The following is a 26150-nucleotide window of genomic DNA, read 5'->3' as shown; positions in this document are numbered from 1 at the left end:
GCCCCCACCTAGTACTCGGTGGACCTGTTTCGCCAGGTCCCAGAAGAGAGGGGTCCGACGGCCTTCGGGTAGGTGGACCTAAGTCGTGTTTCCCCTCTCATGAGCCTAGCGCCCCGCGAAATTCAGGAAACCAAGGCCCTTCTCACTAGAGAAAGTCCACAGCACCCTCGTGCACTTTTATCTTAGTGTGTAGTGATTTCACTTCACTATTCACTTTTTTTGTTTACAGGGGATTTTTGTTTTTCAATGCACACTCCACGGGCTTCAAAAGAAGAAAAAAAAAAAGGGTTCCAATGTCAACCCCGATGCAGATAAAAACCTGTATAGGCAGTGAAGGGAAATATTAGAGAAATTCATATTTTTATATATATTATTAATTATGCATTTCTTTCATTTTTGCAAAAGGTAAACTTATCCTTTAACTATTAACAACAATGTATCCAATTTGTGTGTCACTCGGCTATAGATCCTCCAATCATCTCTGAATAGGTGCTGACACTGTTCTTCCTTCTGGAGGGTGACTACTTTTGTTGCCCATAATCCCTGTGTGTGTTGTAAAGTAGTCACCGCTCCAAGCTCAATCCTGTGATGGACTACAATCTCAATACAAATTAGTAAACTAAACATGAGATTGTAGTCCATCACAGGAGTAAGCTTGGAACGGTGATTACTTTACAACACACACAGGGACCATGGGGAACAAAAGTAGCCACCCTCCAGAAGGAAGAACAGTGTCAGCACCAATTCAGAGATGATTGGAGGATCTCCAGCCGAGTGATACACAAATAACATACATTGTTGTTAATAGTTCAGATACTTGGATGCATTTTTGAGATTTAACTCCAGAGTTTAGTGGCACATTAAAGGGTGTTAATGTCAGTTAATATCAGGATACACTTATGTGAACAGGGATTAAGTACGACTGGGGTGTGCAGCTCCATAATTCCACCATATAGGAAATTTCTCCAAGAAGACATGCTGATTCCTATCGAATTCGGACAGCTTTATGTGCCTCAAACATCACTATGCATAGAGTAAGCAAAGTCAGTTTGTATTAGGTTGAGCTGCGCTGGCCATAGTTATAGTTTACATTAAAAAGACATTGAAACTTTTTTGGTTAGGATAGGGAAGAAAATATTTATATTCTACAGAAGGTACTATAAATTGAGAAATAAAGTGAAACTTTAGTTGCCAAAATAAATAGGCAGTCTAATGGAAATGAATTGTATTCATGTAGAGTGGTCAGCCATGTTGGAGGTGTAGTGTTCTATGTATAGACTGTAATAGAATTGTATTATGATCATGTCCAGTGGTCGGCCATGTTGGGGGTTGTAGTGTTCTATGTATAGAGTGTAATAGAATTGTATTATGATGGTGTACAGTGGTTGGTCATGTTGGGGGGTGTAATGTTCTATATATAGAGTGTAATAGAGTTGTATTATGACCATGTCCAGTGGTCGGTCATGTTGGAGGTGTAGTGTACTATGTATAGAGTGTAATAGAATTGTATTATAATAATTTCCAGTGGTCGGTCATGTTGGGGGTTGTAGTGTTTTATGTATCGGGTGTAATAGAATTGTATTATGATCGTGTCCAGTGGACGGTTATGTTGGGGGGTGTAGTGTACTATGTATAAAGTGTAATAGAATTGTATTATAATCATTTCCAGTGGTTGGTCATGTTGGGGTGGTATAGTGTTCTATGATAGAGTGTAATAGAATTGTATTATGATCATGTTCAGTGGTCCGTCATGTTGGGGGTTGTAGTGTTTTATGTATCGGGTGTAATAGAATTGTATTATGATCGTGTCCAGTGGACGGTTATGTTGGAGGTGCAGTGTTCCATTTGCAGAGTTTAATAGAATCGCGTTATGTTTATGTCCAGCAGTCACGTGTTCTTTGAAGTGTTCTATTGATTCCTGACACAAAAGCATCCTTTGAAATTATTATTCAAATGCTGCAAATGCATCATAGATTTTACAAAACAAAGTGACTTATAGCTCTGCGCTCAGCATGTGCGGCCCCATTGTGAAGACACAGCTCACATATGAACATTGAAAAGCTATGGCATATTGTGTTCACATCTGGATTCTGGATTAAAACAGGATATTGTTTTGTGTACAATATGGTTTGCATTGTAGCAAAATGCTGACTGCCTGCAGCTGTGATCTCTCCTCGTACGGGATGTTAGCCGCACCAGATCCGCTATGTGTGGAGCAATGTTTCGGATTATTTTCCTAATACGCAGCAGATTTGGATAAGCGCAGGATTTTGTGCACCACTAGCAATAAATTGATTGGATAGGATTGGATAGGGGGTTAAGAAATTAGAAGAACCATGCAGGAGGTCTACGGCACGAATTGTAGACATTTGAGTTCCCAGCATGCCAAAAATTGGTCTGATTAATTAAGAATTATATACATCTTGAAGAAAAAGAAATTCAAAGTTGCAAGGAAGAAGGGATGGCGGGTTTTAGATTAGGGATCATCATAACAGACTGTTACCACAAGTGTTGAGAGCAGTTGGATTGGGCCTGCACACCCCCTAATAACGAATGTCCATTCAGAGCATAATGAAAGATCCTTTTGATAGTCCGCCCCTCTCCCCCCCCTTAATATTTGCTTTAGTGTCACCCTAATGACTTGCCAAAGTAAACACCCATGTGTAGGGGCATTGCTTGGACTGGGAAAGACATGGAGACAAATAAGGCCGCACACGCAGTCACCATGGCAAATTGTGGGTGAGGCAATATTGCGTTACCATAGGGAGGAGCTTACAACTTGATCCTACTCACTGTGTAAGTGGTAACACATGTCGCAGTAGAACATTTGCAACGTGGGAGTCTAGCAGACACGTACAAACCTCCGCATCAATCATTCGTAAATTATATATGGCCCGCCAACACACCTTGACATGGATTACAGCACAGCGCAATACGTGGCAACATAACCCTAACTAGCGCCGTGCTGCCAGAAATGGTACACGCACCATTTTTGGTGCGCTTTGACTCTTCACACAATGCATGCTGGCACGTGGCCGAACACTCATCAACGCATGTGTGATAACCCTTCCCTCGTGTGTTATTTTTATACAGGATTTATATAGCGCCAACAGTTTGCGCAGCCCTGTTGGAGGGCCCAGCCCCTGAGGGCTTACAATCTAAAAGGGAGGGGCCAATGATACATGAGGAGGTGGCTGTGTATCATTTAAGAAAATTGTTACTCTTTACAGATTAATTAGAGATAAGTTTTTTTGGCAAAATTGATTTAATCAAAATGGAGACTCTCAATTTTGCTCATTGAGCTGTTTACTGTCACTTTAAGTTAATGGTTTTTTTTTTTTAATTATTATTTTACTGTTTTCCGCAGTTTTGTTCAATTTCTGTAAAATAAAGAAACCTAAAATAATGAAGCTGACGAGGGTCCTTTTTTTGGCACAAGAACAGGTCCAGGATAGTAGACCTCAGGAAAAATGTAAAGGCCGTTGCACATTTCAGAATCAGAAAAAAAACACCTTAATTTTGCTGTCCTATCGACTCCTAAGCCTTTCATTGAGATCTCTTGATTTTAGCAAGATGAAGAGTCTCAGTTTCACTCATCCTAAGGTATGGTCTCCTCTACAATAGATCATCCTCAAGTCTGGTGAGAACGGTCTTCTGGCTAACTAAGCTAATGAAAGCGTCTACGCCGATGAAAGATATGGCAGTCTAATTAATAGAGGACTTAGTTTTAATATATGGAGCAGTTACACTAACAAAATATATCCATTTAACACTTTCATATTCTTTTTTTGTAACGGGACAGAAACTATGCAATCTGGAACCCTAACATTGGAACTGCATGTCCCAGTCATCGGGAGATAGGAATTCCACACCCCTGCCACCCCTCTACTCCCTGCTGACCTGAGGCCGGGCCTTGGTTTGCATTGTGGGAAATCCGGCCTTGGTCACCAGCACACCAATTGATAATGTCCAAAATAAAGCGTCTTTTATTCACGCATATTGTCACATCAAAAATGCAACGTTTCAGGGCTACGCAGGGTCCCCTTCATCAGTCCTGAATTCAGGACTGTCCATGCTGGATGTGGAGCCTTTCATTCACCTAGTGAAGACCCACAAGAACCCCCATGACCTATGTGATGCACAGTGGGGAAGCTAGACATTCTGTCACCCGGGGCAAAGGCTCAGAGTTGCTGCACCCCAACCCTTCCCCTCCCCCTAAGGGAGAAATTCTCCATCCACACACCCAGTGGCACCCCTCCTAAAGCGGCTCTCGGGGACATGCCACCCCAGCCATCTTCAGCCCTGGTGAGGCCCATTACAAGAACTGCAGCGAGAAGCAGAGGGCCTGCAAAGAAATTGGGCTCATTGTTGTAGAAGAAATGATAGATCATTAATAATGTTTTGTCAGGGCAGCTGCTTAAAAACGAAGAGACGCAAGTACAGCAGACCAACGTGCAAAGCACAGGAGCAGTCTGAATGGCCCCTACTGACAGGTTCTCTTTAAATCAATTTTGAACGGAACTGGGGGTCTCCTTTAGATGTAAATCAGAACATTGTGTGCGGCAAATATGTTGCAGGGGAAGCGTGTTATAAAAAAGATGACCAATGATTTCAAATAAGGCTGAATGTGGATTAGTCACCTATATATGGGAGGCTGTAATGAATGCATATAGGAAGCCTCTGCTCCGATGCTTTTCCCCAGCCAGAACAGAAGGATGCGGGATCCATACATCAGATAGAGGACAGCGGCAGTGTGATGCATTATATTCATACATTATCAAGCAGCCATCTCTCTGTTGATGTATTAGTGTAATGCATTAAACGTATACATCATCTTAGGGCCGCTGACTTTGATGTATGAAGTAAGAGGTTTGCCAGGAAGTGAGGAGAACCAGTTAGACGCAGGCCCAGAATAGGAAAGGACTTCCCATTCAATTTTCTGCACAATGTGTAATTGAAGTAGGTCACATTTTATAGCCAGGGATATGAAACTATTTATTACAAGTATTTATACGCTGAAGATTCACTTTAAATTCACCGGGAATTTATCGATGAGCCATTCACTCATTTATAACAAATATCTGCCACCGCATTCAACTGTTTCAAACCCGATCCGCCAACATTTGCGTAGCCGCAAACCGTGAAATTCAGCGTTTTAATAACCCCCATCGATCCAGACAAACAGACCAAGAAAGCCCCAACTGGGTCCTGCCACGCTGATACGTTTAGCCCGCCACCTGGTTTTAATTGTGGAGATGGAGGAACAGGAAAGGGTTGGAACACATAGGCATGTGCTCATATTGTAATGCCTACATTATAGGTGGTATAATGTGCCGCCTGGAGAAGCCTGCCAAATATGATGCCATCAAGGCCGCAGTAAAGGCAGCATCTGAGGGGCCACGGAAGGGGATTCTGGGATATACAGAGGAGCAGGTTGTCTCCTCTGATTTCAATGGGTACACACATTCCTCCATCTTTGATGCTGGCATTTCACTGAATGAACTATGTAACATGATAAAACCCACCATCCTTAACTGGATGAATCCAAGCAATGGTGGGTCCTGCAGCAAAGTCTTACAGTGATAGTGGGTCCAAGACATCAAAAAACACCCTCCCTCTTGATTTCAACATTCTTTAGGTTCCACACTAAAGGGCCATGTTGAGAATCACATGGGTACACAGAACGAGAGGCATCTCTATACACAGTGGTCCCAGGTCTTGTCTGAAGGGGGTTCCACCACACCCCTAGAGGCCCATGAGACATGGGGGGCCCAGGTTACTAGGCACATGCATCTAGGGGAACCTTTCTTATCACCACCAAGCAGATGATGGTGATATTTCTTGAATTCGGGATCCGGATCCGAAATTCAATTCGGTTCGGGTTTTGGATTGGTACGAAATCCGAAATTTCGTTAGTTTCAGATAAGTTCATGAATATTTGTTGCAAGTAAAACAGAAAACCAAATGCAGATATTAATACTAAAGCTGAATCTTCTAGAACCGAATGGCATTCGGGATCCGAATTTCCCAATTGCATTTGGGAGCTCCCGAATGCTATTCAGGTCTAGGAGCCTCAGCTCTAGTATTCGATGTATTAGGGACGCACCAATACTGATACTAGTATCGGTGTCCCTGCCGAGTATTTTGGCAAGTACTCGAACTCCACCAAATGCTCCGAAGGCTTGCCCCATACCCAATATAACGCGGCACCCTCGTCAGCTCATTATGATTGGTCAGATTGGCCAGAAAGCCGGCTCCCTGCTTTCTCGTCATCTAGTGACAAGAAGTATGGTGATGACTTCCCTGCTAATCGGGAAGCTGGGTGGGGAGTCATTACACGCCGCCTGGCTTCCTTAATGGGACTTCCGGTATCGGTATTCGGTATTGGCAAGTACAAAAAAAATATATATATCCGTACTCGATACCGAAAAAACGGTATCGGTGCATTCCTAACATGTATATACTGAACACAAATTTTCGTTATTCGTTTTCTGACCCATTTGGATGCATTAAACCGAAAAACACATCTGATTGGCCAGAAAAGTCAAAATGTCGATTCAGTTTAATTTTTGAACGAAATTTGGAAACCGAAATTTGGATTCCGACATTGCAATGGATGCATTGGGATACGGAAATTTGGATGTATACGAATTTTCAGAAAAATTAGTCCGAATTTTGATTCAGAACGAAGCAAATCTGACATGTCTACTTCCTAGATTGACAGAACTTTTACCCGATATTCCCACATTTTTTCACATAAGATTCCATTAGAAGTGTGTGAATCTTGGGTAAAAGTTGGTTGAGTCTTGGGTGAAAAAAATTTGATAAACAGACCTCTATTTTTTTGTTTTGTCTTTTTAATACAAATTAGTTGGCTGATCCTCCTTCCGGCCTGAACTTTTGCCACCCCAAACAAGAAGGCCCGCTTCTAGACAGATCCCGGACTGGGAACGCATCCAAAATACGCCTTTTGCTTTCCTTTAAGCCGCTGTTTTATCTCGAACAGTCGCTGACTATAAGCCTATTACGTTCCCCATTTCCTAAGCGCGTTCTAAACCCTGCAATGTGATTTATAATAAGAAGAGACGCGGCGAACATCTCATTGTGAAGCTCCACAAAGCAGCCCCACCCACCAACCGTCGCCTGAATGCCCGGCATATTGGGCTCGCTGATTCCTCTTCGCCTCTATCTCGCGGCAAAGTCTGGGACCACGTGTCCCTGTCTGTGCGAGTACATGTCATTGTTAATCTCAATTTATCCCCCCGGTGTGCAGCATCTGAGCATCTGAGCCTGGACGGAGTCTGTTTCCAATACTAATAGCAGCTCCACCTACTGCATTACACACATGGTTGTATCGTGCGTCCTCCTCTACAGGCTCACCCAGCTTGCCGCAGCAATCTCAGCCAAGAAGTGGCATCTGATGTCTCTAGCTTACTAAACACACGTGCCTGCCACAGCATCTCCTCTGCAGAAGAGCTAAGGGCAGGCAGGCTGATGGCAAACAGTGAGCTAGGGACTGCAAGGCAAGATGGCCGCACAGACGCCAAGTTGGACTTGCTACAGCTCTTCTGTGTGCATCAATTTGTTTCTGTTGTTTTCAGGAGAAGAAAAAGGCACCAGTTAAATACACTGATAGAGATGGAGAGAAAGAAAGGCTAGATAGATAGATAGATAGATAGATAGATAGATAGATAGATAGATAGATAGATAGATAGATAGATAGATAGATAGATAGATAGATAGATAGATACATGGATTGATAGATTCATAGAAAGATACATACAGTAGATAGATATTAGAAAATAGATAGATAGATAGACATACAGACCGACAGACAGACAGACAGACATACAGATATAGATAGATGGATAGAGATAAACATATTCAAGATAGATAGATATGGATGGATAGATGGATATAGAAATAGAGATAGATAGATAGATAGATAGATAGATATGGATGAAGAGATGGATATAGAGATAGATAGATAGATAGATAGATAGATAGATAGATAGATAGATAGATAGATAGATAGATAGATATTCCCCCACAGTGTTTTATATGAATGATCCTTCCCTAAACACTAATGGATTTGTCTACGGCAAAAAAAATATTCATGAAACAATGCCGGAAACGATCTATGGCAAGGCACAAGGTTTTTCTTCAATGAGCGGTGCAAAGACTTGATCTCGGGGAGGGGGGGACAGGTGCTGCGTGTAATTGCGTTCAGCCGCCTGTACCTCCCTATGGAAGGGTGCAGCTGCACGCAGTTACGCACGGTTACACGCAGGCCTGAACCTGCACTTTCTGGGATATGGTCTTTCCATGAGTGAGCACGTTGTCAGGACATGCACGTTCATGTGAATGAGCCCTAAGGGTATAAAGGACTTTCAGTGGCTCCTGAGGGTTACGGAAGCTCCTTTCAACTATCCTGTACCTGGTCATGTGCCAAATGGGCCCTCATTGGTCTTGTTATTGTTACCCTTTTTTTTTAGCAGAAAAAGTGAAATAAAAAGTGACAGAGCACAAATAAGAAATAGACAAATAAAAAAAGACAAAAATACAGAACACAGAAACAAAAAAGAACACTAGATGAAATAAAGTAAATGGCCCTAAATGGACCCAAAAACTCGATGCCCTCTAAATAAAGACAAAAAGAGTAGACCTTTGAGTGAAATTGAGAGTCCACTCCCACATTGAATACATTTTGCCAAAATCTTCCCACTTATCTTTACTAGAAAGGGAAAAACTGAAGTCAAAGTTTAGGTAAGGGTCAAACAACTTATGATAGTCCAGAAACCGCCTGGAATTGGTACAAAACAAGAACCTCATCTGGAAAATAATTTTGATCAGCAAAAATATTTGAATTAAGGTTCCATGGCTTTGGGAAGACGTGCCCTTAAATATTTGTTGACTTCGGTTGGCGGTCGTTGCCCCTACACTTGAGGTTGATAACTTTCATGTTATGTTTCTGTGTTGTAAGTGTGTGTTTGTCTCTCATTCCTACCCGACGCCCTCCATTCCTTCCTTCCCTTCCGCCCTCCCGCTCCCGCCTTCACCCCACAGACGGATTTTCCAGCGAGGGCGAGCTACTGGAGATCACCGAGATCAACCGGCAACAGGCGGGGGAATACGAGTGCATCACATCGAACGGGGTCGCCATCCCTGACAGCAGAAAGGTGGTCATCACCGTCAACTGTGAGTACCCGTCCACCGTGACACATTTATACAGATGTTTATGGAATGGTCAAAGTATATCTACAAGGAGACCGGAGAACGGAAACCATCACAAACTTTGGAAATTCAAAAGTGTGAACAACACACATTTCAAAACCATCCAACCAATCCAGAGAATTAGGCAGCTGATGTGTGAAAATCTTAACCACTAGACCCTGCCCCCTCCTACCTCCTAAACCTCCTTATTGGTCAGTGAGGCTGCCCATCAAATTAAAGGATCAATGGGGAGTTGGGATGGTTAGGGGCAAGCTTGACTTTTATAAGAAAAGTCAAGATTTCATAAATCCATCTAGATACCTACCGAGATCTACTGATCATAAATTGAAGGTATCTTCCATGTTTTTCATTATATGCTAAGTTTGAATTTTCCAAGTTTGTGAAACTCCACCTGAACTCATTTTAGTTTTGAATGGTGGGAAATTATTAAACCGTGTATCAGTTTCTAGTTTCAGTCCAAGTTCCCATTGGAGAGGTTTCCCCTCACTTCATGTGTCATGCTACGCTTGAAATGGCTATAAACTGGACTTCCCATTTCCTTCCCTGAAGTGTGTTCTCCTAATATCCCTCTGGAAAACCCACTAGAGGTTGGTGATGGTCATTATCTCTTCAGTGGATTCTACAAACTATGGAGGATCTACCCCAGAGAGGGGAAAAGGAAGCTGAGCACCTTTCAGGGGGCTGGTAAAATGCCCTGTTGAATGGGAGGGGGGAGGTATGACAAAGGTCCTGGAGCAATTGAAGTCCGAAGAAAAGACTGTAATTAGCTGTATCTATATGAAGAACTTTAAGCCACATTCTTCAACCCACTCCTCCAGGACAAACAAACGTTTTCCACTGCTCAAAAGCCCTCCATGGTAAGTCACTCCTTTGGGTGACTGGGTGCAAACGCCAAGCAAAGGTTTGTCCTTTTTTATTAAGTTGGCAGCACATCATGAAATTCAGCACTTGATAAGCTTTATTGTTCTTGACAAGCAACATGAAGCCCCACCTGGGACCTCTTCCTCTGACACGTTTCAAATACAAATGGGCTTAGTCATAGAGACAGTCTCTAATTGATTTAGCCCAGTTGAAAGGCATGAGATGAGGAGGTCCCAGTTGGGGGCTTCGTGTTGCTTGTCTGGAGCAATAAAGCTTTACAGTGCCGCTGGCTTCTTTTCTTTGGAGACTAATAGTTCGGGGCAAGGGCGAACCTTAAAGCTTCATTGCTTCAGATGAGCAACATGAAACCCCACCTGGGACCTCCTCTCATATGTTTCAGCCACAAGTGGGCTAAATTGTAAAGACTGTCTCTATGGGTAAGCCCATTTGTGGGTGAAACGTGTCAGAGGAGGAGGTCCCAGGATGGGCTTCATGTTGCTTGTCCGAAGCAATAAAGCTTTACGGTGCCGCTGGCTTATTTTCTTTGGATTTAACAAATATTTTGGGGCAAGGGCGAACCTTAAAGCTTTATTGCTTCAGATGAGCAACATGAAACCCCACCTGGGACCTCCTCGTCTCATATATTTCAGCCACAATTGGGCTAAATTGTATAGAGTGTCTCTATGGCTAAGCCCATTTGTGGGTGAAACGTGTCCGAGGAAGAGGTCCCAGGAGGGGCTTCATGTTGCTTCTCAACAACAATAAATCTCTTTGAAGCTTTTTCACGGTGTGCCACCAGCTTCTCTTCCTTGCTTACTGATAGTTTGGAGCAAGGATGAACCCCTCGTTTGGCAGTCGCCCAAAGGAGTGACTCACCACAAAGGGCTTGTGAGCAATGCCAAACTTTTGTTTGTCCTGGGAAAATGGTTGAAGAGAGTGATCTTGAGACCGCTAAGTACAAATGTTACCACCTACATTAGATGACTTACTAAATATCAGACAGGTTCTCTTTATTGGTGCTATATCAAAAGAGGACAAAGTTTCAATATCACTTTTCCCAGATATCCCAAAACCTCCACCATTAAAAAAAAGGCAACACCAATGGCTGCCTATCCTACCCGCCTCAATGACAGCATTTTGTTTTAACTGGAACGATTGCGTCACCCTTTAACTTTGTAAGCGTGGTGCATAAAATGAAGATATAAATCCATTTTAGTAACTTGCTATCTCTTTAAACTTGATTTCCCAGATCCTCCATTCATCACTGACGTGAAGAACGCCCAATCACAGGTCGGCAAACCAGCGATACTGCGCTGCCAGGCTATGGCGGAGCCACCCGCCGATTTTGAGTGGTTGAAGGATGACAAGCGGTGAGTGCTTCGCTCTGGGGATCATATTCCGTAAGGGGCGTGTGGGAGCTTTAACTACATGTAATTACCTCCTGTCATTTGATAGACGTATAAGTGGTTGCCATTGCTGCATCCCTCTAAAAATAATATGGCTGCCTGGCTTCAGTCCATTGTAAGGTGCTGAGCCAGGACAAGCATGCATACCTTCCACTAACAGCTTCTGTAGAAGCCCTGAAATTATAAACTTATGGCGCAATTGTTCAGCCGTTTTTGTGATCATTAGCTGGTTGAAGTTGCCTAAATATTGCCTTGTATATGGCTAGCTAGGGCCGTCCATATGATGAGGCCGCCTGAGGCACTGTTTGGGTTGGCTGGGGAAGGGAGGGGAGGGCGCAAGCAGAACAGCTCGATGTTTGCAGTCTGCCTGTAGCCCCCTTTCCAGCCAGAGAGTCCCAGGTTACTAAGAGCCGAGCAGAAAGATGCGTAAGGGCCATAGACATCGCTCTGTCTAGCTCTTAGCAACCTGGGTCGCTCATGCTGGCATCCCTCCAAAGTCCTGGTAACCAGTAACATCACTGGTTGCAAGGAGCTAAGCTGAACGCCGGCCAGGACATCACACCAAGCTCCTGGCTACTAGTGAGGTGACTGTTTGCCAGGAGCTGAGCGGGATGCCCCAGCTTCCACCCCCATGGCCTGAGGCAGCAAAAAGGCTAGGGACACCCCTGTGGCCAGCATTCCTGCCCTTGGCTTTGTAATGGCCATGGGCTGTTCCCACAGGCAGCATCTCTTTGGGTCAGGTGGGGGGCAGTACTATGTTAGCAGTATGCCTGCTGCCCCCTTTGAGGCCAGAGTCCTGGGTTGCTAAGAGCTAGGCGGGAGATGTGTAAGCACCATACACATCTCTCCACCCAGCTCTTAGCAACCTGGGAAGCTCTTGCCGGCGTTCTGGTGAACTCCTGGCAACCAGTGACGTCACTGGTTGCCAGGAGCTCCGCAGGACGCCCCAGCTCCCACCCCCTGCATTTCAGGCTGCAACCTGGGATGCTCTTTCTGACATCCTGCTGAGTTCCTGGCAACCAGTGACGTCACTGGTTGCCAGGAGCTCATCTGGACACCGTTCAGAGCGTCCTGCCAACCAGTAAGGTCGCTGATTGTCAGGAGCTTGCCAGGACACCCCATCTCCCACCCCCTGACTGAAAAAAGGCTAGGGACATCCATGTGGCCAGCATTCCTGCCCTTGGATTTGTAACGGCCGTAAGCATTACCTACAAGCTCAGGCTTGGAGATTTAGGTGAAATCCCCGAGGGATAAGAAAAGCCGACAAGAAGATCATCCCATCGGCCTTTTCCCAAAACTGAAATATCTGTTTTCCGTTGACTTGGCCTTTAATATGACAGATACCGGGAGCAATCATCGTCCGCTCCTACCGTGACATATTCCGGAGCCAGCGCAGCTCCGTGGAAAACTTTAATAAGTTGTGCAGAACTTTATTTCCCCTCCAATTTGTCTCCGGTGACAGATAGAGCACAACATTTTATTCTTGCAATAAATAATAAAGATTGCCGTGCCGGCTGGTACCGAAATGACATTTTCTTCTTCTCTGCTGTTTTCCCGACCACCGTGGCGAGCAGACTGGCCGTGGGGATGGAAGGGCTGAAGATCCAGACTGAAAAGACCTGGTCCGTGCTCCTCTTTTCAAATGTTACCTCAAGGAATTATGGGAATTACACCTGCCTGGTGTCCAATAAGCTCGGAACATTTAATAGCAGTGTCCGGCTACTCAGTAAGTAATGGGATTCGTTTTTTCTGTTGTTGTGTCTGTTGTGCTGGTCACCCCTGTTCAGTATGAATTATATATTGGATTCCAATTAAAGGGTAAGTGCACTTTTATTTAAAGTCTAAACAAGCACCAAGGTAAGTTATTATGTAATGCAGATAAACAAAATACTTCACCTTCCTCGACTGAGCCAAATCCTCCTTCATTTGTTTCTCGCATGCCCCCCCCTCCCAGACACTGCAGCTCACAGTGGGAGGCTTTCAGCAGCAGAGGCGGTGCTTGCAATCCAGGAAGTAGTGGGTGGGATTGGGTGTGGCCAAGTGCTGATTGACAAGCTACAAGCCCTCTGCAACATTTTTCCCCCCTTACTGTAATGCAATCAGGCACAGCCTACATGAGGGTGACAACTCTGCTCTGAATTCACTTGCAGTGCAGCATCATTGCCACCTCATCACAGGAAGCGACATTGGGTGTTCCTTACTGGCAGGATGCTTATGCAGTGCTTTACAAACTGTACATTCACATCAGTCCCCACCCTTGAGGAGCTTATAATCTGCAGCCCCATGCATTCATACCTGCATATATACACTAGAGCAGAAGCTCAAACCACTAAGCCACTGTAGGCCATCCCTCTTCAAGTGTGAGTTTGGCACTTGGACTGGATTCATCAAGGGGCCATCTCATACCCAGGAGACAAATGGACAACTGGATTACAGGAAACTAATACAATGGCCTATCCTGGTACTTATACTAGCCGCATGAATCAATGAATACATCCCGGCATTTTTATTGACAGATTTAAAATAATCATATAGCTTGGGACCTGCTGTACAAAGGACTACAGCTGGAGTGCAACCTCGGCACTCCAGCTGTTGTGGAACTGCAAGTCCCATGAGGCATTGCACACTGCCGACTTCCTAATTGGCTGGGAAATAGGCTCCATGCTCCCTCGTCACCAGGGAGCATGGAGCTGCCAGGGGACAGGTAATGACTCGCCCCCCCCCCGGCTTCCTGATTGGCTGGGAAGCCGACTCCATGCTCCCTCGTTACTTGGAGGGAGCATGGAGCCGGCTTCCCGGCCAACCAGGAAGCCGGGTGGCGAGTAATGACTTGCTGCCCAGCTTCCTGATTGGTTGGGAAGTTGGCCGATTAGGAAGCCAGGCGGCAAGTCATTACCCGCCCCCTGGCTTCCTGATTGGCCAGAAAGCTGGGTCCATTCTTCCTCATCACCTGGTGACGAGGAATCCCCGTCTGAAAAGTCAGGCACTTGGTCATTGACCCAGAGCCCGACAGTGTCAGGAGAGAGGAGGGGACCTGGCAGCATACCTCATCCCACCGGTGAGGGTCCTCTCCTCTCTCTGCCGGCGTCCATCACCAAGAGGAAACAATTAGATAGCCGCGTATGCGCGATGACGTAAAAAAATATATCGATAATCATACTCGACACCGAAAAACCAGTATCGTTGCATCCCTATTATATATACAAATCTTGGTACTTATACTAGCTGTATGTTACAATAAATTTCAGTGATCATCTCCCCGCATTCGTTGGCTTTCGTTTTAATGTCTGCCTCTGAATTCAGCTCTACAATAATCCGAGCCGGAGCTCCGATGAAAGCCGCGCGCCGCTGGTGGATAACATATTAATAATCACGGCTCCGTAATCTCGAATTGTTATCGCTATTATAATTACGGTTGCCAGTTTGGGGAGTCTCCGCAGACGCCGTCTGTTTAATATCACGGACTGTTCCCACATTCTGCTCCAGTAAATCCCCCATCGCAGATTCATACGGATCCAACGGCATGGATTCGTCTTCTGTCAGACCCCCCCTCCCCCCCTACCCTCGCCATATGCATCTCTTCTGCTTCCCTGCGCCAAAAAAAAAAGAAAATTTCCCTTTAGATTCTAATTGTATTTATTTTTCATGCTCATGATTTGTTACATCGGTTTTAGGATTCAATAGAGAGCTGAGCGCGGCCCGGCGTGCGGTGAAAGATTTCCGGCTCGGAGTTGTAGAATATAATTCTGACTTATGGAAGGCGAATGGGGGGGGGATTGCTGAAGCACACTGGACTGGATTCATCAAGGGGCCATTGCTTCCTTATTGGAATTACCGAGCAGACTAAATCAGAGGTAGGCTACCTCGGCCCTCCAGCTGTTTTGGAACTACAAGTCCCATGAGAACTGGTCTGGTTGGGAGTAGTAGTTGCTGCAATGGCTGCTGAGTGATTTATTTAGTAGATGTAGGAACTGAAGTGACACAATAAAAAAAAGTGCAGATACAACTTTATTCCATTAGGGTCAGGGGATATTCGAGTAGAGTAGCCAACGCATTCCGGGGGTCCAGGACACACCCCCTTCGTCAGGGCTTAATGAGAATGTACAGGAACTTCAATCCCTGCAGCTTGAAAGGGTGATGGGAGTACTTCAGACTTGTCACCATTACTGGGTTTACGGGACCTGATTCACTAAGGTGCCATTTAAGGCATGCTAAAGAGCACTTAAACATGTCATACCATGATACTGCCTGAGAGGCCACTTTAGCAAGCCTTATACTGTATGTATAGTCCAGCAGGGTCAGTAGGGTGGGTGTCATGCTTTATGGCGTCCGTGGTGTTATGTCATCACAAACACGGTGATGTACTTCACTGGTGATGGCCACCGGCAGTGTGAGAGGAGGGGATATTGACCCAGTGGGATCAGGTATGCCGCCGCCTCCACCCTTCTATCTTGGGCCACTGCCAGTCATTTGGGTGTCATCCCCTCGGATGGTGTCACCCGGTGCGAGCCGCACCCCCTTGTGATGCCCCTGATATAGGCACGACTTTTTGTGTTTGCTTTAGATAGAGAAGGGAATGGTTAAGAAAAGAGGATGGTTTATTTTTTTCATCTATCAAGGTTCCATTGGGGAGATTTCCCTTGACTTCCTGTGCTGGAGACACAGCAGGAAGTGGGGGAAAAGCCCTTCTTAGACAGATGTCTTATAAACAGGTGTCCCCATTGGAAAGATTCCCCTCTAATGCTGTTCCCTGGTGACAGCTGTAAACTTTTTGGATTTCCCATACTTCCTGTTCCCTGGTGACAGCTGTTAACCTTTCGGATTTCCCATCACTTCCTGTTCCCTGGAGACCACTGTAAACTTTGCAGAGTTCCCATCACTTCCTGTTCTCTGGTGACAGCTGTAAACGTTTTGGATTTACCATCACTTCCTGTTCCCTGATGATAGCTGTAAACTTTCCGCATTTCCCATCACTTCCTGTCATGGGGACAAACTACAAATAAATTTGGGCCATACATACACTTTAAGGTTCTTATAATACGGCTTGATGTTTGTTGAATTGGAGATATAAACTGGAACTCTGACAGCCCCATGTTTCATGTGCAGAAGGGGCAGTTGTTTGCACGTCTTGGCAATGCACAGCGCCGAGGCGGGGATATTTCTCATTATAAAGAGATTTCTTTTCACTTTCTGTTGTGTCTACAGGACAGGAAGTGAATGGGAATAACCTTAATGGGACATGGATGTCAAAAATGGAGTTTCAAATCATTCCCAACTCAGTCCAAAATGGAAAAAGAAAGTTTTGCCTTTAGATATATTATACATGAAATCCTCTATTAGGTTTTCATTGCTGTGTGCTTTTCTGTTCCCCTCCATTCCCACCCTGGTGACTAGGGATGGGCCGAGTGTTCGCCGAACGCCGAACTTTATGGGATGTTCGCGGTTTGTTCAAACTCGGACATTCCATAATACAAAATGCCCACTGAAGCTCTGATTTGTTAAAGTCTTGCACCTGACCACAGGTCAGGTGCAAGACTTTGCCCAATCAGGGCTCAGCGGAGGAGGGGCCTGAAGGAGAAAGTTCTCTATCAGGTCACCCCCATGCTGATTGACAGCAGGCAGTGGGCGGGTGCAATAGCCAGCTTGCTATTGGCTATTGCATTTTACAATATCCAATAGCAGGCTGGGTATGGCTCCCAGCCTGCAATGAAGAGGAGGCAGGGGGGCGGGGCAGAGGTGCCGCGGCCAGACGGGGGAACGGAGAAGCCGACGGACCAGGGGAAGACAGCAGCAGAGGTACGGGAGCAGCGGAGCAATGCAGCGGTCGGTGTCCCCACTGCCTCCGCCAACACAGGCGGAGAGAACAGCGGGGATTTGAAGGGACACAGGCCACTGCAGCCACATGTACCGGCAACTGTATGGGGGTCGAACATTCGACTCCCATACACTTGCATTGAGTTCGTACTCGAACATTTCGGAGATTCGAATACGAACCGAACACGGGGGTGTTTGGCTCATCCCTACTGGTGACACCCATACAGGAAATGAGGGGAAACGTCCCCAATGGGGACACTGACAGCAATGTAAAACCCGCATAACAGGGTCTAACTCTTCTGGGCAAGCAAAGTTTTGGCTGGTGTTGGACCTTAAGATAGAAATGGGACTTTTTCCATGTGTGTGGTCTCAGTGTCTCAGCAGCTGACAACAGCGTTGGGATCCCCCAGGGCGTCTCTCTCTTCCTACCCGACTGACGCCTGTCTCATTCTGTTCTGCATTCAATCTGTCATTTATGAGCCGTCTTTTTTCATTTATATTTGCTTACCCCTTAAAATGTGAAAAATTCCCTGCGCTGTGATTTCTCAGTGAGAAGAGTTGGTGGCAGTAATAGAATCTCCTTTGCCATTCATTACGGCAAGCTAATAGCGTACGCCGTGGAGCCTGGGCCCGTGCCCGCGGGATGTCAAACTCTCCGACTGAACGCTATTTATTGCCGAGCAAGATCGTGCTGTCACTGGTAATTGCAGACGGCCTCAGGTCGTGTGCAAACTTAGTCCTACATGCATACTGGAAATCCACTTGGACAACCTTAAAGTTGAACTTCAGGGAGACATCTCAATATATGAAGATAGAAATAGAAGGGAGTTGTTCTGCCTGCCAAAGGATTTGTATGTCTGTCCATCCAGTTCTGAGATTGACACAGCTCAGAACAGTCCTGTCTGGCAGGGGAGGGGACCTGTTCTTTCTCTGGGTCAGTTTCACTTTCACTTACAGGTCTGGTTGGACACAGTGTGGTTGGCCATGAATTCTGCACTTGCTGGACTGGTTGGATACAGTGTGGTTGACCATGAGGCCATGAATTCTGTGCTTGCTCGGCTGGTTGGATACAGTGTGGTTGACCATGAATTCTGCACTTGCTGGACTGGTTGGATACAGTGTGGTTGGCCGTGAACTCAGTTTACTGGACTGGTTGGATACAGTGTGGTTGGCCGTGAACTCAGTTTGCTGGACTGGTTGGATATAGTGTGGTTGGCCGTGAACTCAGTTTGCTGGACTGGTTGGATACAGTGTGGTTGGCCGTGAACTCAGTTTGCTGGACTGGTTGGATACAGTGTGGTTGGCCATACACTGTCTGCTTGCTGAACTCATCAGATACAGTGTGGTTGGCTGTGAACTCTTTGCTTGCTGGACTGGTTGGATACAGTGTGGTTGGCCAAGAATTCTGTGCTTGCTGGTCTGGTTGGATACAGTATGGTTGGCCATAAACTGTCTGCTTGCTGGACTGGTTGGACACAGTGTGGTTAGCCATGGATACTCTGCTTGCTGGGCTAGTTAGACACAGTGTGGTTGACAGTGAACACTTTGTTTGCTGGACTGGTTGGATACAGTGTGGTTGGCCATGAACTCAGTTTGCTGGACTTGTTGGATACAGTCTGGTTGGCTATGAACTCTATTCTTGCTGGACTGGGTGGACACAGTGTAGTTGGCTGTGAACTATTTCCTTACTGGACTAGTTGGACACAGTGTGGTTGGCTGTGATGCTTGCACAGTTTAATGCTTGGTTAGTCCATCTCCGTCTACATTTGGACGCTGAAATCCTCTGACACATACTGTTCAACTTAAAACAAACGGTTTCAACACACTTGGTGAGATGTTTCCTTTTTCATGTGCTATACTGCATTCACTGTAAAGAATTGAACATAAAGAAATTTGATTAGTGTGTGACCTAAAACAGGTAATAAAACCTCTTTGATTTAGCTCACTTGGAGAAATATCTAAAAAGCAGATCTTATCCTAAATAACAATAACATCAATACTCATATGACCATAAAGCACATTGAAAAGAGCGTGTACAACGAAGAGCAATGCAAATGTGAAACCAGAAAACGTCAGTCTCAGTAAATGCCACAAATATAAACAACAAAGATTCGTAGCTGATCCCACTTTTAGTAGATTGTTGAGGTACCTGTTGTAGTTTCTACAGTTCCTTACAAGAAATCTAGAATGGTGATCTCTAGTGTAATGTTTCTTCAGTTTCAGCCATGTAGGTGAATACCTGTTCCTCAATTTCCAGTCAACTATACTGCATTCAAACATACGCTATATTGCCAAAAGAAGTGCACAGTGTGCAGAAGTCGCCAACTGTCTGCAGAGTCAATAGCTACAGACCTCCAAACTTCATGTGGCCTTCAGACTGGCACAACAACAGTGCGTAGAGAGCTTCATGGAGTGGGTTTCCATGGCCGAGTAGCTGCATCCAAGCCTTACCAAGTGCAATGCAAAGCATGGGATGCCGCGGTGTAAAGCACGCCGCCACTGGACTCTAGAGAAGTGGAGACGTGTTCTCTGGAGTGACCAATCACGCTTCTCTGTCTGGCAATCCGATGGACGTGTCTGGGTTTGGCGGTTGCCAGGAGAACGGTACTTGCCTGACTGCATTGTGCCAAGTGTAAAGTTTGGTGGAGGGGGGATTATGGTGTGGGGTTGTTTTTCAGGGCTTGGGCTTGGCCCCTTAGTTCCAGTGAAGGGAACTCTTAAGGCATCAGCATACCAAGACATTTTGGACAATTTCATGCTCCCAACTTTGTGGGAGGAGTTTGGGGACGGCCCCTTCCTGTTCCAACATTACTGCACACCAGTGTACAAAGCAAGGTCCATAAAGACATGGATGGGGGGGTTTGGGGTGGAGGAACTTGACTGGCTGCACAGAGTCCTGACCTCCACCCGATAGAACACCTATGGGATGAATTAGAGCGGAGACTGCGAGCCCGACCTTCTCCTCCAACATCAGTACCTGACCTCACAAATGGTCCAACATTCCCATAGACACACTCCTAAACCTTGTGGACACCTTCCCAGAAGAGTTGAAGCTGTTATAGCCGCAAAGGGCGGAGCCAACCCAATACTGAACCCTACAGACTAAGACTGGGGTGCCATTAAAGTTCATGTGTCTGTAAAGGCCGTCCCAATACTTTTGGTGCGTATTTGCTCTCATCTACTCTCATCTACTACATTCTACCCAGTGAACCCATTTGCATATGCCGGCAGTTTTGACTGTATTGGATCCGGCTATGGCAGGATAACCATATACAACATATACAGGAATCGTTGCGAGCACATATGACTTATGCAGGCTTTGTTCTATATCTATATGACTATATGGCATATGGAGCTGCTTTTCATTCAGAAGGAGACACACGCCGCATTTAATGCTGTATTACAACATACTACTTTTCAGATGGATTATGATTTATTAATACAAGTACTATAGTGTTCTCTTTGCCTGCAGCAGCATTATATTACAATGTATTGAATCTAAGTGCACACTCCCCAGATGATGTTGAATATTTATGGACATTCTTGGATTTAACGCTTTATTTAAAGCTGAACTGCGAGCAGAAATTTTAAAGCCGTTTCAGAAATGCCATTTTATTATCTTCAGGATAAATTTCGTCCTTTTTCATCCAATGCTGCAGTCACTGAAAAATCACTCTCAGAATCCTGAACTATAAGGGCTCGGTGATCCTTATTTCCTGTTTGACCGGAGGTCATGTGCCTCCTCCTTCAGGAGAGCCAATGGTCTTGTAACGTAATTAGCTGTATTGGGATGACCCAGGCATCTCAGACTTCTGCAGCCCACATAAGGTCGGTCATAATCCCGCTTCCTATAGTGGGAGGACCTGGGCATTTCTCGACTCTCTCCTGGTTTTTCCCAACCATTTATGATCGGCCACAAATCTGCCCACTATCCCTCCCATGCTGTCTGTAGTTTGAGGACCCAGGCATCTCAGGCACCTGGTCTCTCCAGCCCACATAGGATTGGTCAAATCCCACCCACGCTTCCTTTAATGGGAGGACCTGGGCATGTCAGACTCTTGGATTGTTCCACCCACTTAGAATAAGTCACAAATTCCCCATGTCCCAACAATCCTGATATCCTGTATGGGGAGGACTCTCAGACATTTCAGACTCCTGGTCTGTCCTGGTCACTTAGGATGGACCAAAAATCCACCAACAATCCTACCCATGCTCCCTGTAGTGAGAAGACCCAGTAATCTCAGACTCTGTCCCACCTAGATTGGACCACAAACCGGCCCACAATCCTACTCATGCTGTATGTATTGGGAGGACCTGGGCATTTCAGACTTCTGGTCTATACCATCCACTTAGGATTGGTCACAAATCCACCCACAACCCTGTGCTACTTCAATTTTTTATATCACTGCGGTCAAACTCAATTGCTAATTTGACCCCATTAACTGTAAGTAAATCAAAATCAATTTTCACTAAGGAAATGTTACTTGTGTAAGACCACCTATAGCCCGCCACTGCGTCGGATCTTGTTAGAGGGATAGCAAGAATGGTCAGCTGATGGGGTAAGAGGGGCAACATAGGTCAGTTTGCCTAGAGCCACAGGAAATATAAATCTGACCATGATTGTAGAACTTCATATATATGAGATATATTCTATCCCTATATAACTTCTCTATATATGATGTATACTTCTAACAAGCGGAGTCATAAAGGACCGGGCTGGCAATATAAGAAAAAGTCTTTACTAATAACGACAGGCCTACCATGCATGGCATTGGACAGCGTAGGCTGAAGACTATGGCTATAAGGAATAAAAGAACAAAAGCGGAGGTTTCCTTTAAATGTTTGCTTGATGAAATAACCCCACCGGCACCAATCCTCAAAGCGGCTCTTAGAAAGCATCAATTAATAATGGGACATGATGTAGCTGATGAAAAAATCATAACATATGGAATTAAACTGTAGCATTTGACAAATACCAGCCAGACTGTGCAATTCTTATGAGAGAATTTGCATCCATATGTTTTCATTGATTACTCTGATCTTGTGAACCGGCAATTCCCAGCAGCTTGTGACTAATGCAGAACACCACCAAGAACAAGGAAAAACACGTTTCGAGGTAACACTGGGGGGGGTTTTAAAGGGTGAGTCCATTGCATAGCTCTTGCAGTTAGACAATGGTGAGTTTGCCATAGCACTCTGTACTTTGCTGAATTCACTTTAACAGCAAAGACCATCAGGAAGAGTGTAAGTTCATTCTAAGGCAGGGATGGCCAAACTGCGGCCCTCCAGCTGTGGTGAACTACGAATCCCATGAGACTTTGCAAGATTCTCACAGCCACAGACATGACTCCCTGAGAGAGATGCTTCATGGTATTTGTAGTTTCAGCACAGCTAGAGGGCCAGAGTTTGGCCATCCCTGTTCTAAGGGTTGTAGTAAATGGGCGGGGTCAGAGAGATAGACCAAGCCAGGGGGTGGTTCACCATGCCACAGCCCCCTTATTTTAGGAGAGATAATGATTTGGGGTCATTTTTATTTTAATGTTTTTAGATCTTTCTTAAGCGGACCTTCCATTTTTTTTTTCCGTCTGCCACTTCCCCCCAACACAAAATCCTTTTTGTAAACGAACCGTTCACCCAAAAAGAAATACTTCGGCCTCTAACTCTTCCGGGAGGCATGGCTGACGTCACCTGCAGAGTTGGGGGCTTGGAATCCCACGCGAGCTAATGCTTGCAATGGGCTGAAGTGCATTCTCGTGAGATTTCGAGCTCCCAGTTCTGCCGGGTGGCACAGCGATATTCCATTTTTTGGGCCGACCGGTTTGTTTACAATTTGAATTACAATGAAGACACAAGAAAGCTCATTTTATTAAAACATTATACCAAATAAAACATTTATTAGAAATATTGTATAAAAATGTATTAAAAATTAAAATTAGTCAATTAGTTATCTGACTCTTGGGCATCTACAGATCAATGACTTTTGGTCATTAGGGGATTAATAGAAGGTACTTCCATGTCAATGGAAACATTTGGGTGCTCTGAAGATAGAGCTTGGCCAAAGCTGTTTGCCTTCAGACTGTCTCTTTCTAATTGAAAATCTGTATGGAGCTATATAAAGAAGGGAGAGAGGTGGGATAGAGGGGGGATGAGTCACTCCATTCACACAATTGGCCATGTGTGTATTTTGAACATGGGCTATTGAACTCTTGGGTTTTTCAGCAGAGCATTTAAGATTAGCCTGGTGAACACTGGGCCAGAGACTGAATATAGGAAATAATCATCAATGTCTCATATTTCGTGACATAAAAGGAAACAAAATTGTAAAATGTTTTCTAGTCTTCAACATATAATGATGAGTAAAATATACAGTAAATAGGATTACATACATCCTATATACTCTATATATACGACAATGTTAAACTTTAAAGAGCACATCTGTCTATGAGGGATGGGCTGAAATGCCCAGTACTTCCAGGTATGTGGGAGCGGGTGACCTACTCCCCTTCTTACCAGAATGCAGCGCTTGGGTCCATAACGGCCTATCACACCATGTGAGGGAGGGAAGAAAGCAATTGACCCTGTGTGAGCTACAACACTGATCAAAGTGCAACTTACACATGGGCTCCAGCAGAGGAATGGAGCAGTAGGGTAGGGGTAGGGTTAACCCCAACAAGAGAACCTGTCACTTTGCCCTGAATGAACACAAAGATGGATTATTTTCAATTATGACATTTATATAGACTTCACCCCTTGTGTCCTATAACTATTTTAGCAAAACTACTGTGAAAACGTGCTATTGGAGGGCACATTTTTGCTGACTTATTCTCTAACCATGCAGATGATGAAGAAGAGATGGTTTCAAGTCTCTTCTGACTCCTTTTAACATCCCTCCCACAATTCTGTTGCCGGATTTCAGTCACAAATATCCAGAGGTGGCAAGCAGAGGTCAACAAAATAGTTATAAAGTTAAAGAGGTCCTGCCAGTTCCTGCAATAGAAGAGCTATTATAGTCAATTCTCTGGTGGCCCGTGTCTCCTACCTTATGCCTTTGTCGGTGTCTATGGCATTTGACACTTCCGGGAGTGTCGGATATCGGTTTGTCCTGCCGAGTGCTATGGCTCCATTCTATGACCCCTACATCACTGTAGGAGATAGCAATGACTCCCACAGGTAGGAAGGATGGAACCATGGCACAGACACAAGCATCCGACTCTCCTAAAGGCACTGATGACGGCTTAATTACTGGAACAGAGCAGATGTAGAAGACAGGGGGTGCCGGAAAGGTCAGTATACTGCTATAAAGACACTATATCAGTGCTTTGCCCTCTTACCCCCTACCCTAGGCACTGGCCGACGTGTGCCAGCATGATAAATACAGCCCCAGCTAAGACAGCAGAAATGCGATCACAGATGCTGTAAAAGACTGAACTACCGACCACGGTAAAATGGCCACGGTCACATTATTACCGACCTCATCATTGCCAGCTTATGCAGCCTCAGGGCACGGGAACAATGATATAAAGGTGGGCTCCCTCCCAATTAACAGAAGGCAACAGGCTGTAATTGTGTGCTTCACAGTAAGGCTATCATTATGATTTCTGTATTTTTAGCTCCGGTCCCTCCATTTGTTCTTGTTACGCCATTACCGACTTGACCCCGGCGCTGTAACACGCGGCCTAAGTGTTCAACCGTCCTATTACATGGTCGTCACAACGTATGGATTTCTCTGCAGCCCGTGAAAGAGGAATTACTCTCCGAAATTAACTAATAAATCCCGTCTATATCCTCCCCCCAGACCCGGCAAGTGTCCTCATCTATTATATCGCCACAAAACGTCATCGCTGGATGAATTACCGCGAACGCCAAACATTAACAAACGGCATCCGTCATTTCTCATGCAAAAGAACATTAGCATAAATCAATGGCTATCAATAGAAACATCTATACTTGTCCAATACAATCTGAGACTACAGCTCGGTGTCTAACCGGTGTTGACATAACAAAGACTGGTATAAAAATGATAACCCCGAAGGATCTGCCAGAACAATCAAAATGGCTGATAGTAAAAAGGGGGCACACCATAGACACCTCTAAAATGTGTCGACTCAAAGCAGAACCTGCTGAGAGAGCAGAACAAATATGCACAACCATTGTGCTGTACTGCTAAGTTTTACATATTACATACATACGTAGTTAGTCGGGTCGAAAAAAGAAACAAGTCCATCAAGTTCAACCAGTAGAGAACAACAAAACCCAGAAAAACCTCCATAAACAGAACCTTATGCCCACAGTTCATCAATGACCAAACATGGCTGCTACCAAGTATACTTATAATCCACCTCCATCGCCTGCCCCCCACTTCCTGACCCAGACCCCTGTATCCACCTACATCACCTTCCCCTGAAAAGAAGCTAAAAACAATATATCTATATATATTTCAGTACAATAATGCAGTAGACTTAGAGGACTCTGCAACACAATGGACTCAGGACTCTACAACACAATAGACTCAGGACTCTGCAACACAATAGACTCAGGACTCTGCAACACAATAGACTCAGGACTCTGCAACGCAATGGACTCAGGACTCTGCAACACAATGGACTCAGGACTCTGCAACACAATAAAGCTCAGGACCCTGCAATGCAGAGTGGCACCAGCTAGAGATGACTACAAATTCCAGCAATACATTATACATCAATGCAAAATAATAGTACATGACATTTCTACATACTCTGTGCTGTTCTCTGCTCCAGGGTGCCGGCCTGATATCTCGCGCGATGCAGAGGCTCTCCAGGGGCAGATGCTGAGGCTCTCCAGGGGCAGATGCAGAGG

The 26150-nt window shown here is 45.1% G+C and overlaps 1 protein-coding gene across 1 annotated transcript in view; it reads left to right on the top strand.

Annotated features, from left to right (window-relative positions):
• IGLON5 (IgLON family member 5) overlaps positions 1-26150 on the top strand; it is a 347431-nt gene that overhangs the window by 308953 nt on the left and 12328 nt on the right. Inside the window, exons 5-7 of the mRNA XM_018554383.1 lie at positions 9067-9198; positions 11345-11465; positions 13076-13227. Coding sequence (XP_018409885.1) covers positions 9067-9198; positions 11345-11465; positions 13076-13227 — 405 coding nt within the window. The remainder of the gene's footprint in view (positions 1-9066; positions 9199-11344; positions 11466-13075; positions 13228-26150) is intronic.

The sequence above is a fragment of the Nanorana parkeri genome, unplaced genomic scaffold, assembly GCF_000935625.1.
Source record: "Nanorana parkeri isolate BGI_ZX_2015 unplaced genomic scaffold, ASM93562v1 scaffold155, whole genome shotgun sequence".
NCBI lineage: Eukaryota > Metazoa > Chordata > Amphibia > Anura > Dicroglossidae > Nanorana > Nanorana parkeri.
Note: the sequence above shows the minus strand (reverse complement) of the source record. Positions and strands in the feature narration are given on the sequence as shown.